Source organism: Vipera ursinii (genome assembly GCF_947247035.1).
Source record: "Vipera ursinii genome assembly, chromosome: 10".
NCBI lineage: Eukaryota > Metazoa > Chordata > Lepidosauria > Squamata > Viperidae > Vipera > Vipera ursinii.
This window is the reverse complement of record NC_139520.1, coordinates 5,110,960-5,125,290: the sequence shown is the minus strand read 5'-3', so window position 1 is coordinate 5,125,290 and position 14,331 is coordinate 5,110,960. Positions and strand designations below refer to the sequence as shown.

The window sequence follows — 14,331 nt, the reverse complement described above, 5'->3', positions numbered from 1 at the left end:
GCATTTGATAAAGTAGATCACAGCCTACTACTTGATAAGATAGAAAAATGTGGGTTAGATAGCATCACCACCAGATGGATTCATAGTTGGCTGACAGGCCATACTCAGCATGTGGTCCTCAATGGAACTGCATCTACATGGAAGGAAGTGTGTAGTGGGGTGCCCCAGGGCTCTGTTCTGGGCCCAGTGCTCTTCAACATCTTCATCAACGATTTGGATGAGGGGATAGATGGGGAACTCATCAAATTTGCAGATGACACCAAGCTGGCAGGAATAGCCAATACTCCAGAAGATAGGCTTAAGATACAGGAGGATCTGGACAGACTCGAACACTGGGCACTATCTAACAAAATGAAATTCAATGGTGAAAAAAGTAAGGTTCTACATTTAGGCAGGAAAACTCAAATGCACAGGTATAGTATAGGTGGTACCTTGCTCAATAGTAGTAACTGTGAGAGGGATCTCGGAGTCCTAGTGGACAATCACTTAAATATGAGCCAGCAGTGTGCTGCAGCTGCCCAAAAAGCCAACACAGTGCTAGGCTGCATTAACAGAGGGATAGAATCAAGATCAGAAATTAAATTATTATTATTATTATTATTATTATTATTATTATTATTATTATTATTATTATTATTATTATTATTATTATCATCATCATCATCATCATCAAGTGAAGTACTAATACCACTTTACAATGCTTTGGTAAGGCCACACCTGGAATACTGCATCCAGTTTTGGTCACCATGATGTAAAAAAGATGTCGAGACTCTAGAAAGGGTACAGAGAAGAGCAACCAAGATGATTGGGGGACTGGAGGCTAAAACATATAGGGAACGGTTGCTGGAATTGGATATGTGTAGTTTAACGAAGAGAAGGGTGAGGGGTGACATGATAGCAGTGTTCCAATATCTCAGGGGCTGCCCCAAAGAAGAGGGAGTCAAGCTATTCTCCAAAGCACCTGAAGGCAGGACAAGAAGCAACGGATGGAAACTAGTCAAGGAGAGAAGCAACCTAGAACTAAGGAGAAACTTCCTGACAGTTAGAACAACTAACCAGTGGAACAACTTGCCTCCAGAAGCTGTGAATGCTCCAACACTGGAGGTTTTTAAGAAGAGACTGGACAGCCATTTGTCTGAAATGGTATAGGGTTTCCTGCCTGAGCAGGGGGTTGGACTAGATGACCTCCAAGGTCCCTTCCAAATTATTATTATTATTATTATTATTATTATTATTATTATTATTATTATTATTATTATTATTTTATTGAGATAGACAATATTAACAGGATCTTGCAAGGCTGATTGTGCTCTCCTCCCCTCCCTCTTACACCCCAAGAATCTGTGGGAGAGTCAGTCTGAATCTTTTCCCACTGTTTCCCCAACCCCTCCTGAGGCTTAACTCATGGACCTTCTGTTGTCCTAACAGCTTCTGGATGTCTTCTCCAAGGGCATTTCTGTAGCTTCCCATGTATAGTGGAAAACATGGGGTTTGTCAGCTCTCAATTAGAAGCCCCGCCCACATCTTTGCCCCTCTGGTATCCTCATGATAACTCATCGCTCATGCCTGGGTGGGATTTTTTTTTTAAATTAACTGGTTCCGTGGCCTGAAACTCTTGAAACCCTGGCTGAACCCAAATCTCTACAGTCATGAATCGAACCATATTCCTCTTCCTGTTTCTGTGCCCTCAAAGGACTCGATCTGTTTTTATTACTCCGTGAAATAAAATCAGTTGCAAGCTAGCCAAATTAGATGGAGTGGCACAACACACTAAAGGATACAAAACCTAGCCAAGGTTAACCCTGAGCATTGTTAAGTTGTGGAAACGCCTCTCTCCAAGCACCCAAGAGAGCCGAGTATTGCTATGGAAGGTGTGGAACAAGAGAAGTCAGATCTGCCACTTTCTCTCTGTACATGTGACGACTCCCCCGGATGCTTCCCCAGATACCTGTCCAGAAGTCAGCTCAAAGGAGGATGAAGCAGTCCTGGGCACATCTGGAGAGGAGTTGGTTAATGGCTCCAACTCTGAAAGGCTCTGAAAGGGATTTGGCTGAAGCACAGCTGCAGCAGGTCAGCCCTGAGGCTTCAGGTGGGGAAAGCATGCAACTGCAGCCAGTCGGTGATGAGGAAGAGGCCTTTTGCACCTGATCCAAGAGCAGATAGGGCAGAGAAAAGGCAGGAGCAGAGAAGGTCAGCCAGATTACTCAAGAGGAGAAAGCCTCGCCCTTCTTGATGGGTTGCACCAGAAGCTGGCTATTTAGCATAGCAAAGAGATGCTTGGAACAATGTTTTCATTTGCTAGCTGTGTATTTTCTGGTCCTTGTGATTCTTGCCTTGCTTTGGACTGACGCCATGCCTTGACCAATTGTGCTTCGTGAACCGTTTTGTGTTGTGGATTTAATTTTGCCTGGTGGGTTTAGTTTGATTGGGAAACTTTCAGATGCCTTGTGGACTCATTGGCCATTGCTCTGTGGACTAGCATTGTGGCTGGACTTAACTGGGACAGTTCTGGGTTTTTGATGAAGAGAGTTGCGGCGGAATATTAATAAACCCACTAAACCATAGTTGTGTTTGTGTGTGAGCAGGACAGCACAGTAGAGTACCTGTCAGTTTCAGCCACTTCTCTACCACCATAACCTAAGAGCTGGTTATCCAGAAGATAATCTATTTCAGTTCTTCTGCTCCACAGATTGTTTCTGCCTGCAATTCTCTGGTTTTAATATGGAAAATTCCTGTGTCCCTGCTTGAGTCTCACCCTTTCTCCAGAATCTCTAGAAGGGCAGAGAGGAAGAGAAACTTGGATGGATCCTGCTGCTCTTTTTCAGCCAGCTTTGCTTTTATTCTTTTTTTTTAATTGAAAAGTTTTAAAATACAGTTTTCCTTTAAAAAACCCCCCTTCCCCCTCCCTGCTCCCCCCCTACCTCCCCCCTACCTCCCCCCCTCCCCCCCTCCCTCCTCCCCCCCTACCTCCCCCCCTCCCCCCCTCCCCCCCGACTTCCCAGAGCTAAATACAAGGTATATATATAAAAAAGCAATCATAAACAACCATATACTAACAATTACAAGTTCTAAAATCCATCACTCTCTAGCTTATATAGGATAAAACAAACCTTAGCAATATTAAATATATATAAAAAACTAAAATAGAAAAAGAAAAAAGAAAACGAAAGAAGACTTATTCGAATGCTACATAAAACTTCTTAACCCTATACTTGTTCTGGATAAACTCAATCCATTTTCTCCATTCCATAATGTAACGTTCTTGCGAATGATCTTTCAAATAGGCCGAAATCTTCGCCATCTCAGCCAGGTCGGAAACCTTTAAAGTCCATTCTTCTATGGTCGGCAGTTCCTCTTTCTTCCAATATTGACCTATCAAAAGTCTTGCTGCCGTAACTAAATTCAACATCAACTTGGAGTCCACAACTGTAGCGTCAACAATTATTCCCAACAAAAAAAATTGCGGACAAAACTTTATCCTCCGTTTAAAAATCTTCTGCATATTCCACCAGACTTTTATCCAAAAAACCTTAACCTTCTTACATGTCCACCATATGTGAAAATATGTTGCATCTTCATCACCACACCTCCAACATTTAGGCTGGTAACTCGGATACATACTTGCAAGCTTTTTAGGGTCTAAATGCCATCTATAAAACATTTTGTAAAAGTTCTCTCTTAGATTTTGAGCTTGAGTAAATTTAACATTCCTCACCCAAATCTTTGCTTTTATTCTTGATCCCCTATTCCCCACCCCCATCCCTTCTCTCTCTATTTTTCTCACTCCTGAATTTTCATTCTCCTTTCTTGTAAACTTTGCTCGAGTTCCTTAGCTTCCTATATTCATTCTGTCTGAACGCCTTCAGTTTTTTCAATTCCTCTTTTGTTCCCTGTTCCTCTCCTCTCAAAAATGTAGACCAATTGATTTGGCCTTGGTGAGTTGTCCATTCCATTCCTTGGTTTGGTGGAGGTGAACCTGGCTTTAGATTTTATACCTCTGAATAGAAACATTCTGCTCGAGGTTCTTTAGTTCCATTATCTGAACTGATGGTCCCTACATAGAATGAAGGCTACTGCTAAGCTTGTAAGCCGCCCTGAGTCTTCGGAGAAGGGCGGGATATAAATGGAATAAAATAAATAAAATAAAATAAATACCTACTCAGTTAATTGGACACGTGGCACCTTGTGCTACATTCTGTTTTGTTAAGGGCAGCATTACACAATGACCTGTTGTGCACTTCATGCTAAGCCAGTAAGATGGTATTTGCACAACACATTTAACTTGGTTAATGAACTGATTCATTATCTATGTTTACATAATACCTTAAATCATAAATTGACCAAGTGGCTGGATTTGTACAATATGTTATCTGAACAAAATAAAACCAAGTAAAAATTAAGCAATCTTTATATTTTGTGCAAATGCAACCTCTAGGTTTTTATGTCATGGTTCCCTTGGCTGAAAATGCAAAATAAATCAAGAGTTGATTTCCAAGGACACAAAAGTTCAGATAATTAGGATTTTGTGGGAAAGCTCTTCTCATGCTAGTAAAGTTATGCTTAAAATCCTACAAGCTAGACTCCAGCAGTATGTGGATCGAGAACTACCAGAAGTACAGGCAGGATTTCGAAGAGGCAGAGGAACTAGAGATCAAATTGCCAACATACGCTGGATCATGGAGAAAGCTAGAGAGTTCCAGAAAAACATCTATTTCTGCTTCATTGACTATGTTAAAGCCTTTGATTGTGTGGATCATAACAAACTGTGGCAAGTTCTTAAAGAGATGGGCGTACCAGACCATCTTATTTGTCTCTTGAGAAACCTATATGTGGGCCAAGAAGCAACAGTGAGAACTGGACACGGAACCACTGATTGGTTCAAAATTGGGAAAGGAGTCTGGCAAGGCTGTATACTGTCGCCCTGCCTATTTAAATTATATGCAGAGCACATCATGAGAAAGGCAGGGCTAGATGAATCAAAAGTTAGAATTAAGATTGCCGGAAGAAATATCAACAACCTAAGATATGCAGATGATACCACTCTAATGGCAGAAAGTGAAGAAGAACTAAAGAGCCTCTTGTTGCGAGTGAAGAAGGAGAGTGCAAAACTTGGGTTCAAACTAAACATTAAGAAAACCAAGATCATGGTATCCGGCCCTCTCAATTCCTGGCAAATAGATGGGGAAGAAATGGAGGTAGTAACAGATTTTATTTTCCTGGGCTCCAAGATCACTGCAGATGGGGACTGTAGTCAAGAAATTAAAAGACGCTTGCTCCTCGGGAGGAAAGCCATGGCAAATCTAGACAGCACACTAAAAAGCAGAGACATCACCCTGTCAACAAAAGTGTGTATAGTCAAGGCTATGGTCTTCCCAGTTGCAATGTATGGCTGTGAAAGCTGGACCATAAGAAAGGCTGAGCGCCAAAGAATTGAGGCCTTTGAACTATGGTGCTGGAGAAGACTCCTACGAGTCCCTTGGACTGCAAGGTGATCAAACCGGTCAGTCCTAGAGGAGATCAACCCTGACTGCTTTTTAGAAGGCCAGATCCTGAAGCTAAAACTCAAATACTTTGGCCACCTAATGAGAAGGAAGGACTCACTGGAGAAGAGCCTAATGGTGGGAAAGATTGAGGGCAATAGAAGAAGGGGACGACAGAGAATGAGGTGGCTGGATGGAGTCACTGAAGCGGCAGGCGTGAGCTTAAATGGACTCCAGAAGATGGTAGAGGACAGGAAGGCCTGGAGGAACGTTGTCCATAGGGTCGTGATAGGTCGGAGACGACTTTGCAGCTAACAACAACAAATAGTATCTTAAAAACATCCTTAAAAGAAAGCCAGCTCTCCTACAAGTCCATTGCCAGGCTCTTTGGCGGCTGCCTAAATCAAAAGAAATTCCTTTGCCCACCATGATTTCTATTAAAGAGTTTTACAAAAAAAAATTTACAATACATATCCCCAAAACCTACCCACCCCAAACCACCCCCCTTCCCCCCCCCCACTTCCCAGAGCTGAATACAGGGTTATAGATATAATAATCATATTCTAAATAAAATTATCCATTATAAAATTAACCAAATTCATAATGTGCTTTAACTCCCCTTTAACATAGATACATTCAAATTATTAAAAACATAATAATAATAACTTAAACAAAAATATAATCAATACTAATACTAAAATTAATAACAATATCCCTCTAAAATCTACTCATAAGCTAAGTGGAACTTTTTAGTCCCATATTTATTCTGAATATAATCTATCCATCTTCTCCAACCTGAAATATATCTTTCTTGTGAGTGATCCTTCAAATAAGCAGAAATCTTAGACATTTCTGCAAGATTCGATACTTTAAGTACCCATTCTTCTATAGTAGGCAAACTATCCTTCACCATGATTTCTGTTTAGCAAGATCACTTGAGGAAAAAAGAGACGGATTCGCAAGAATTCCAGTAACTGGACTATTTTAAATTTGGAAGCAATAAATTGGAGTTCACGTTAGTATATAGAGTTTTGTTTACTTTCTCTCCAACAGCCTTCCTTTGATCTGGAGAGGATGCCAGACGAACAGGACTGTCTTCTGGATCTTTATCCCTTTGGCAATTAAAACATTCCACCATTTCAAGCGAAGAGCAAGTTTTCATGGGAAAACTAAAGGCAGTCTGGTCCTTGAAGAAAATCAGTTTAATCTCCTGGATCAGATGAGCGGCATCCTAGGTCCCTTCCAGCTCTATTCTATTCTGTTGTCCGTTGAGCTCTGTTGTCCGTTGAGCTCTTTATGCCTGCTCTGGAATCTTCCTGGATATTGAAGTCAGACCGACTGGCTTGTTGTTTGCTAAATCTTCCTTTCCTTCTGTTTAAAGTTAGGGGTGTTTCTTTTCCAGCCATTGGACATTTGCCTGGTTCTGCAGGATTCCTCAAAGACAAGACACGATGGCTTGCCAGACCTTCATCCAGCCTCCCACCCACCCCGGCTCCCGCAAGAGAACCGTCCTAAACCATCTCAGAGACAAGTGACTGTCCAGTCTCTTCTTAATAGGTTGACCCCTTCTTCTATGAAGGGCTGCCCCAAAGAAGAGGGAGTCAAGCTATTCTCCAAAGCGCCTGAAGGCAAAACAAGAAACAATGGATGGAAACCAAGCAAGGAGAGAAGCAACCTAGAACTAAGGAGAAATTTCCTAAAAGTGAGAACAATTAACCAGTGGATCGACTTGCCTCCAGAACTGTGGGCGCTTTATCACTGGAGGTTTTTAAGAAGAGACCGGACAATCATTTGTCCAGAATGGTATAGGGTCTCTTGCGTGAGCAGGGGGTTGGACTAGAAGACCTCCAAGGTGCCTTCCACTTCTGTTATTCTGTATAAGAATGCAAAGATTACAAGAAATCGGCATGAATTTGTCCAGAGCAAATTTACCAAGCTAACCCTGTCTCAGTTTTTTTTTTCAACCATCAGCTTATTCGATAGATAGAGGGAAAGCTATTGACCTAATATACCTTGACTCTGCAAAGCACTTGACAAACCAACACAAGGACATATTAACAACCTACTGTGGGGGGGCCTAGAATGACAATTAAGGGATGCAAAAATCAAAGGGTGTGCGTGCATGATTCCTCCTCAAAATGGAGGCGTATCTTGTGAAGATGCTGCAAGGATCAGTCCTGGAGCCTCTTTTGCTCAATAGTTTTATTAAGGATTTGGGTGAACTGATAGAAAGAATGCTTATCAAATGTTCAGGCGACACAAAACATTTGGTGGGGGAGAGTAGTAGTCCCCGACATACAACCATTCATTTAGCAACCATTCAAAGTTATGGTACTGAAAAAGGGACCTACAACCAGTTCTCACACTTATGACCATCGCAGCAAAAAACCCCACCCCTGTTGTCATGTGATCAAAATTCAGGCACTTGGCAACTGGCATGTGTTTACGACGGTTGCAGCATCCACAGGTCATGTGATCACCCTTTGAGACCTTCCCAGCCAGCTTCCGCCAAGCAAAGTTAATGGGGGAAGCCGGACCCGCTTAACAACCACACGATTCACTTAACGGCTGCAGTGCAACCCTGGGAATTAAAACCATTATTTGCCCAGAACCAGGGGTAGGCAACCTTGGCTCCTTGATGACTCGTGGACTTCAACTCCCAGAATCCCCTTGCCAGCATGCCTTCAGTCCTCAGTCTTCCCCATCTCCCCCCAAATTAAATTCTACACCAATGTAGTCGCTCCGTCACATCCAACGACCGGGGAAATGTAGCTCATGAAAGTTGCTGCCTTTGAATCAAGTCTCTCAACTGGGAAAGGTGCAAGCAGGTTTCTTTCCGATTAGAGAGAGAGAGAGAGAGAGAGAGAAAGTTTCAGGCCAGGTGAAAGATAGACGCAGGACACCTGGGAACCACCTGCCTTTCATCTGGACCAGGGGTAGGCAACCTTGACTCTTTTGATGACTGGTGGGAACAACCTGCCTTTCAGACCTTCCGCTTCGGGCATCATTTAAGCCCCTTCAGGCTGGGCAGCCGCGTGCTGGGGGTCACTAAGTGAGACGGTCCCAACCTTGAGGCGGGGAGTCTTCTCGCCAACCCTCCTAGCTGCTCCCGCAAACCGCTTTACCTGCCGCCTCGCGTTTCCTCTGCCGGCCCCGCGGCGCTTTCCTCTACTGCGGTCCCCGCTTCTCCGGCGCAACGAAGCACCCAGGCGACCAGCAGCAGCGGGGTGGGGGGGTTTGATCTGCGCCGGCCCAGGCGGGGCTTTTCTTTCGTGTCCCACGTGGGGACGGTCGGGGGGGGGTTTAGCTCTGGTGAGGCGTGGGGAACCTCCCGCCAGGGGAATCCCGTGGCAGGCTAGGCGGGGGGTGATGCATCGAGCCGAGGAGGGGCGGCAAAGAGCACCCAAGAGGCCCGCCTTGCAATTGGGGAGGCCGACCCTTTGGGGGTGCCAACAGCCCCCCCCCCACCCCCGCCGTTGCAACCAGCAAAGGCTGAGACTAGACGCGGCTCGCTCGGCCGTTGCTGCTTCGTGCTGGGGGGCTCACCTTCCTTCTGCAACTTCCCTCCTTCCTCGAATTCTCTCTTTCCTCCCTTACGTCTCGTTTTTTCGGCTTGGGCAAGAGTAAAAATGCACGGGCCAACCGAAGAGCGCCGAAGAGTCTCTTCCGAGCTCAGTTGGCCATATATAACCAACTCCAGTTGTAAACCAAGCTGTTCCTAGCAAATAGATACAGGGGTAGGCAACCTTGGCTCTTTTATGACTGGTGGACTTCAACTCCCAGAATTCCTGAGCCAGCGCAGCTGGCTCAGGAATTCTGGGAGTTGAAGTCCACCAGTCATAAAAGAGCCAAGGTTGCCTACCCCTGGTATAGAATAAGAACATTCAAGTCATTCAAGGTTTTCTTTATATAAAAAGGTAAAGGTTCCCCCGCACATGCGTGCTAGTCCAACTCTAGGGGCCGGTGCTCATCTCCGTTTCAAAGCCGAAGAGCCAGCGCTTGTCCGAGGACGTCTCCGTGGTCATGTGGCCGGCATGACTAGACGCCAAAGGCGCACGGAACGCTGTTACCTTCCCACCGGAGTGGTCCCTATTTTTCTACTTGCATGTTTACGTGCTTTCGAACTGCTAGGTTGGCAGAAGCTGGGACGAGTAACAGGCGCTCACTCTGCTACGCGGCACTCGGGATTCGACCCGCCAAACTGCCAACCTTCTGATCGACAAGCTCAGCGTCCTAACCCACTGAGCCACCGCGTCCCTTTTTTTCTTTATATATTACATGCCAAAATGGAAGGGCACTTTGGTTCCCACAGTGGGTGAATGGCTGCAAAAAGTTAGCAGAGAGGGCTAAAGTGACTGAGGAAAGGAGAAAAAAACACACACAATTACTTTGGTTTCTACTTGGAAACCGGCTTCTGGACTTTGTGCTTGAGGTTGGGTTGGTGGGGGGGATGAAACTTTGATTTTGGGTTTTAGCAGTTTGATAGGTTGGCTGTTATAGAAATGGCTAGTTTATACTACCACGTAGAAGTAAAAAGTTGAGGTTTGATGCTATTATCTTATTCTACTGCACCAAAGGGAGTTGGAAGTCAATGCCTTTTCTTTTCTTTTTTTTCCCCTTTTCCCTTCCCTTCTCCCTCCCTTATTTTCCTCTTGTTGTCTTTTGTATTTTTGTATTTTATATTAGAATCGCAATCGCAATAGCACTTAGACTTATATACCGCTTCACAATGCTTTGCAGTCTTCTCTAAGCGGTTTACAGAGTCAGCATATTTGCCCCCAACCATCTGGGTCCTCATTTTACCGACCTCGGAAGGATGGAAGGCTGAGTCAACCCGAGCCGGTCAGGATCGAACTGCTGGCAGTGAACAGTGAGTTAGTCTGCAATACTATATTCTAACCAGTGTGCTCCATGGAAGAAAAGGAAGGAAGGAGGGAGGGAGGGAGGGAGGGAGGGGACCTTCTGATGAGCAAAATCAAAGGGGGAAGACAGATTCACTTAACAACCATGCTACTAACTTAACAACTGCAGTGATTCAGTTACTAACTTAACAACTGCAGTGATTCTTGCAGTGGCAAGAAAGGTTGCAAAGTAGGGCAAAACTCTCTTAACAACTGTTCTCGCTTAACAACAGAAATTTTGAGCTTAAATGGGGTCGTAAATCGAAGTCTAACTCTACTAGAGCCTGCAGGAGCAGTTCCTTTGCAAAATAAAGGACGATTTCTCTATTGCCCAATACCACATTTCTTCTTTGTTTTCTTTCTTTCTTCTTCTTTTTAGTTGAGAAATACAGTCAGCAACTTGGGAAAGCTGTTTTGAACTCTGGAGCAACTTTTGTTTTCTAATTTAGCACGTTACCCTCTCAATCCTGCTTCCAATAACGGGACAGCGATGCCTGTAGACTAAATTAAAATACGGTAGGTTTATCTTTGGATGCTCCCAATAAAGACCAGGTTATCTGCAATGGCAGCTCATTTGCATGGGATAGTCCTTTAGCGCCCTCTAGAGGATATATCACATTTGCCAGTTGTCCAAACTTGGTCCTTATTTTAATGGCGGCTGTTCAGTTGATCGAACTTCCAGCTAGAGAATTTCCCAATCTGATGCTTGCCCTTCTGCTGGGATGGCCAGGGTGTCATAGAATAAATGGAAGGAACCCTGGAGGTCTTCTAGTCCAACCCCTTTCCTAGAGAAGCAAATGGATTGTGCTGCAGCTGCGTAACTAGGAAGCCTGGTTAAGCTTTCGAGGCCCCTGTGCTGAGGCAGAGGGAATTCTGGGAGTTCACGTCTACCCATCTTGAAGTTGCCAAGATTGAAAAACAATTGAGAGGAGTGTTCGTTCCATATTCCAACATACAGGAAGTCCTCAACTTACAGCGACGCTTCAGTTAGTGACCATTCAAAGATATGGGACTGGAAAAAAGTGACTTATGACTCTTTCTCACACTTATGACCGTTGCAGTATCCTCATGGTCACGTGATCAAAGTTTGGACTCTTGGCAACTGGCATGTACATATGACGGTCGCAGTGTCCCGGGCTCATGGGATCACCTTTTGTGAAAAGCAAAGTCAGTGAGGAAGCCAGATTCACTTAACCACGATAACTAACTGAACAACTGATTCATTTAATAGCTTCGGCAAGGAAGGTCATAAAATGGGGCAAAATTCACTTGAACAACTTGTCTCACTTAGCAACTGAAATTTTGGGTTGAATTGTGGCCGTAAGTCGAGGACTACCTGCATTGTGTATTGTAAAGCCAGACGTATGGCTTATGCTACCAGAACTTGATCAGTTGTGGTTTATTCTGTAGATGTGGGAGACGGTGTCCTATGGAAGCGGGGCTGGGCTGAAGGACTAGAGTGAAATGTGAGTTTTCGAGGAAGAAGGAACGTGTTCCAGAAAAGGGGATGAGCCAAGGGGTAGCAGTCTGCAGCTGCACTGGGGACAGAGGAAGAGTAAGGAGAGCCTCTCCGTAGAAGTAGAAGCCACTTCCAGGGCTTGTCCATTAGGGTGAGAGAAATAAAAGTTTAGTCTGGCAAGATCCCATTTATTCTGGGTGAGCAAATAAAGATCAGGCCGAACGGTTCTATGTCGTTCTTGGGCTTAGCAATAGCAATAGCACTTAGACTTTTATACCGCTCCATAATTGAAGTGCAATATTAGGGGCAGCGCAATGGTGAATAGAATTTGAAGGATGTGTGTATATAATGTATGTTTTTACTTGTAGTTTTTACAGTGGGTTAGGACGCTGAGCTTGTTGATCAGAAGGTCGGCAGTTTGGCAGGTCGAATCCCGAGTGCCACGTAACAGAGTGAGCACCTGTTACTCATCCCAGTTTCTGCCAACCTAGCAGTTCGAAAGCACGTAAAAATGCAAGTAGAAAAATAGGGAGCACTACGGTGGGAAGGTAACAGCGTTCCGTGCGCCTTTGGCATCTAGTCATGCCGGCCACATGACCACGGAGACGTCCTCGGACAATCGCTGGCTCTTCGGCTTTGAAATGAAGAGTCGGAAACGACTAGCACGCATGTGCGGGGGAACCTTTACCTTTAGTGTGCACTGTGGACAGTGCTCAATTTCCTTGTGGGATACCCAGTGACAATAAAGATTATTCTATTCTATTCTATTCTATTCTATTCTATTCTATTCTATTCTATTCTATTCTATTCTATTCTATTCTATTCTATTCTATTCTATTCCATTCCACATTTTCTATTCTATTCTATTCTATTCTATTCTATTCTATTCTATTCTATTCTATTCTATTCTATTCTATTCTATTCTATTCTTCTGCTTTACAGCACTCTCTGAATGGTTTACAGAGTCAGCCATTTGTTTAGTGAATTTTTGAAGTTACGACGACACTGAAAAAAATGGCTTATGACTATTTTCACATACCTATGACTGTTGCAGCATCCCCACTTGGCAACTGACTCCTGTTTATGACGGTTGCAGTGTCCTGGGGTCATTGTGACCTTCTGACAAGCAGAGTCAATGGGGAAGCCAGATTCACTTAACAACCAGGTTACTAACTTAACAATTACAGTGATTCACTTAACAATTGTAGCAAGAAAGGTTGTAAAATAGGGCAATAGCAATAGTAAAACAACTTAGACTTATATACCGCTTCACAGAGCTTTACAGCCCTCTCTTAAGTCATTTGCAGAGTCAGCCTATGGCCCCCAACAATCTGGGTCCTCGTTTTACCTACCTCGGAAGGATGGAAGGCTGAGTCAACCTTGAGCCGGTCAGGATCGAACTGCTGGAAGCCGGCAAAGTCAGCTTCCTATGCTGCCTGCTAGCCATGGCTCCCCCAGGCCTGACAATAGCTAAATGAATGATGACGTAGCACAGTGTGTTTGCATGCTCTCAAGCCAAACCGTGAGCCTTCTGCTGCCCTTATGGAGCATGTATGAAACTGAAAGACAGACACCATCTTATTTCATGTTGTTTCATATTTTACCCGAGAAACAAAGCTCGAAAGGAGAAAGGTCATTTGTGGTCTTTTCTTGCATCAACGTTTCTTGGGTAAACCTTCAAGAGAAAATTGCTTTACTGTTTTGCAAACGGGCCCCAGAAGAGGAAGGCCAGAAGGCAGATCAAGAGCTGCAAGGGAACTGGAAGTCTTCTAATAGCCCCTGTGCCCAAGGCAGAAGTCTTTATACTATCCTGAACAAATGGTAGTCCAATCTTTTCTTGAAAACCTCCATAGATGGAGCACCCACATCTCCAGGAGGCAAGCTGTTCTGCTGGTTAACAGTTCTCACTGTCTGGAAATTCCTCATTTCCAGATTGGATCTCTCTCTCTGACAGGTTTTCTACTCATTGCCTCATGTGCTTTGGAGAATAAATCGATTCCCTCTTACTGTGACAGCCCTTCAAGTACTGGAAGACAGTTATCGTGTGTCCCCAGTCCTTCTCTTCAATAGGCTTGACATATGTAGTTCCCTCAACCATCCATCATACTATTTAGCCTCCAGTCCCCCGATCATCTTTGTTGCTCTTCTCTGCACTCTTTCTAGAGTCTCAACATCTTTTTTGACATCGTGGTGACCAAAACTGGATACCGTATTCCAAGTGTGGCCTTACCAAGGCATTGTAAAGTGGTATTAACACTCCACGTGATCTTGATTCTATCCCTCTGTTAATGCAGCCTAGCACTGGGTTGGCTTTTTTGGCAGCTGCAGCACACTGCTGGCTCATATTGAAGTGATTGTCCACTAGGATTCTGAGATCCCTCTCACAGTTACTACTATTGAGCAAGGTACCACCTATATTATACCTGTGCATTTGATTTTTCATGCCTAAATGTAGAACCTTACTTTTTTCACCATTGAATTTCATTTTGTT

General features: G+C 44.1%; 1 protein-coding gene across 1 annotated transcript in view; it reads right to left on the bottom strand.

The window, feature by feature from the left end:
* The window catches only part of LOC310644888 (adhesion G-protein coupled receptor G1-like), a gene marked incomplete at its 5' end in the record, with an annotated part of 28,951 nt that extends 26,317 nt beyond the window's left edge, over positions 1–2,634 (bottom strand). Inside the window, 1 exon segment of the mRNA XM_083370221.1 lies at positions 2,604–2,634. Within this exon segment, the coding sequence (XP_083226347.1) occupies positions 2,604–2,634 (31 nt within the window).
* Between the last annotated feature and the right edge of the window lie 11,697 nt (positions 2,635–14,331).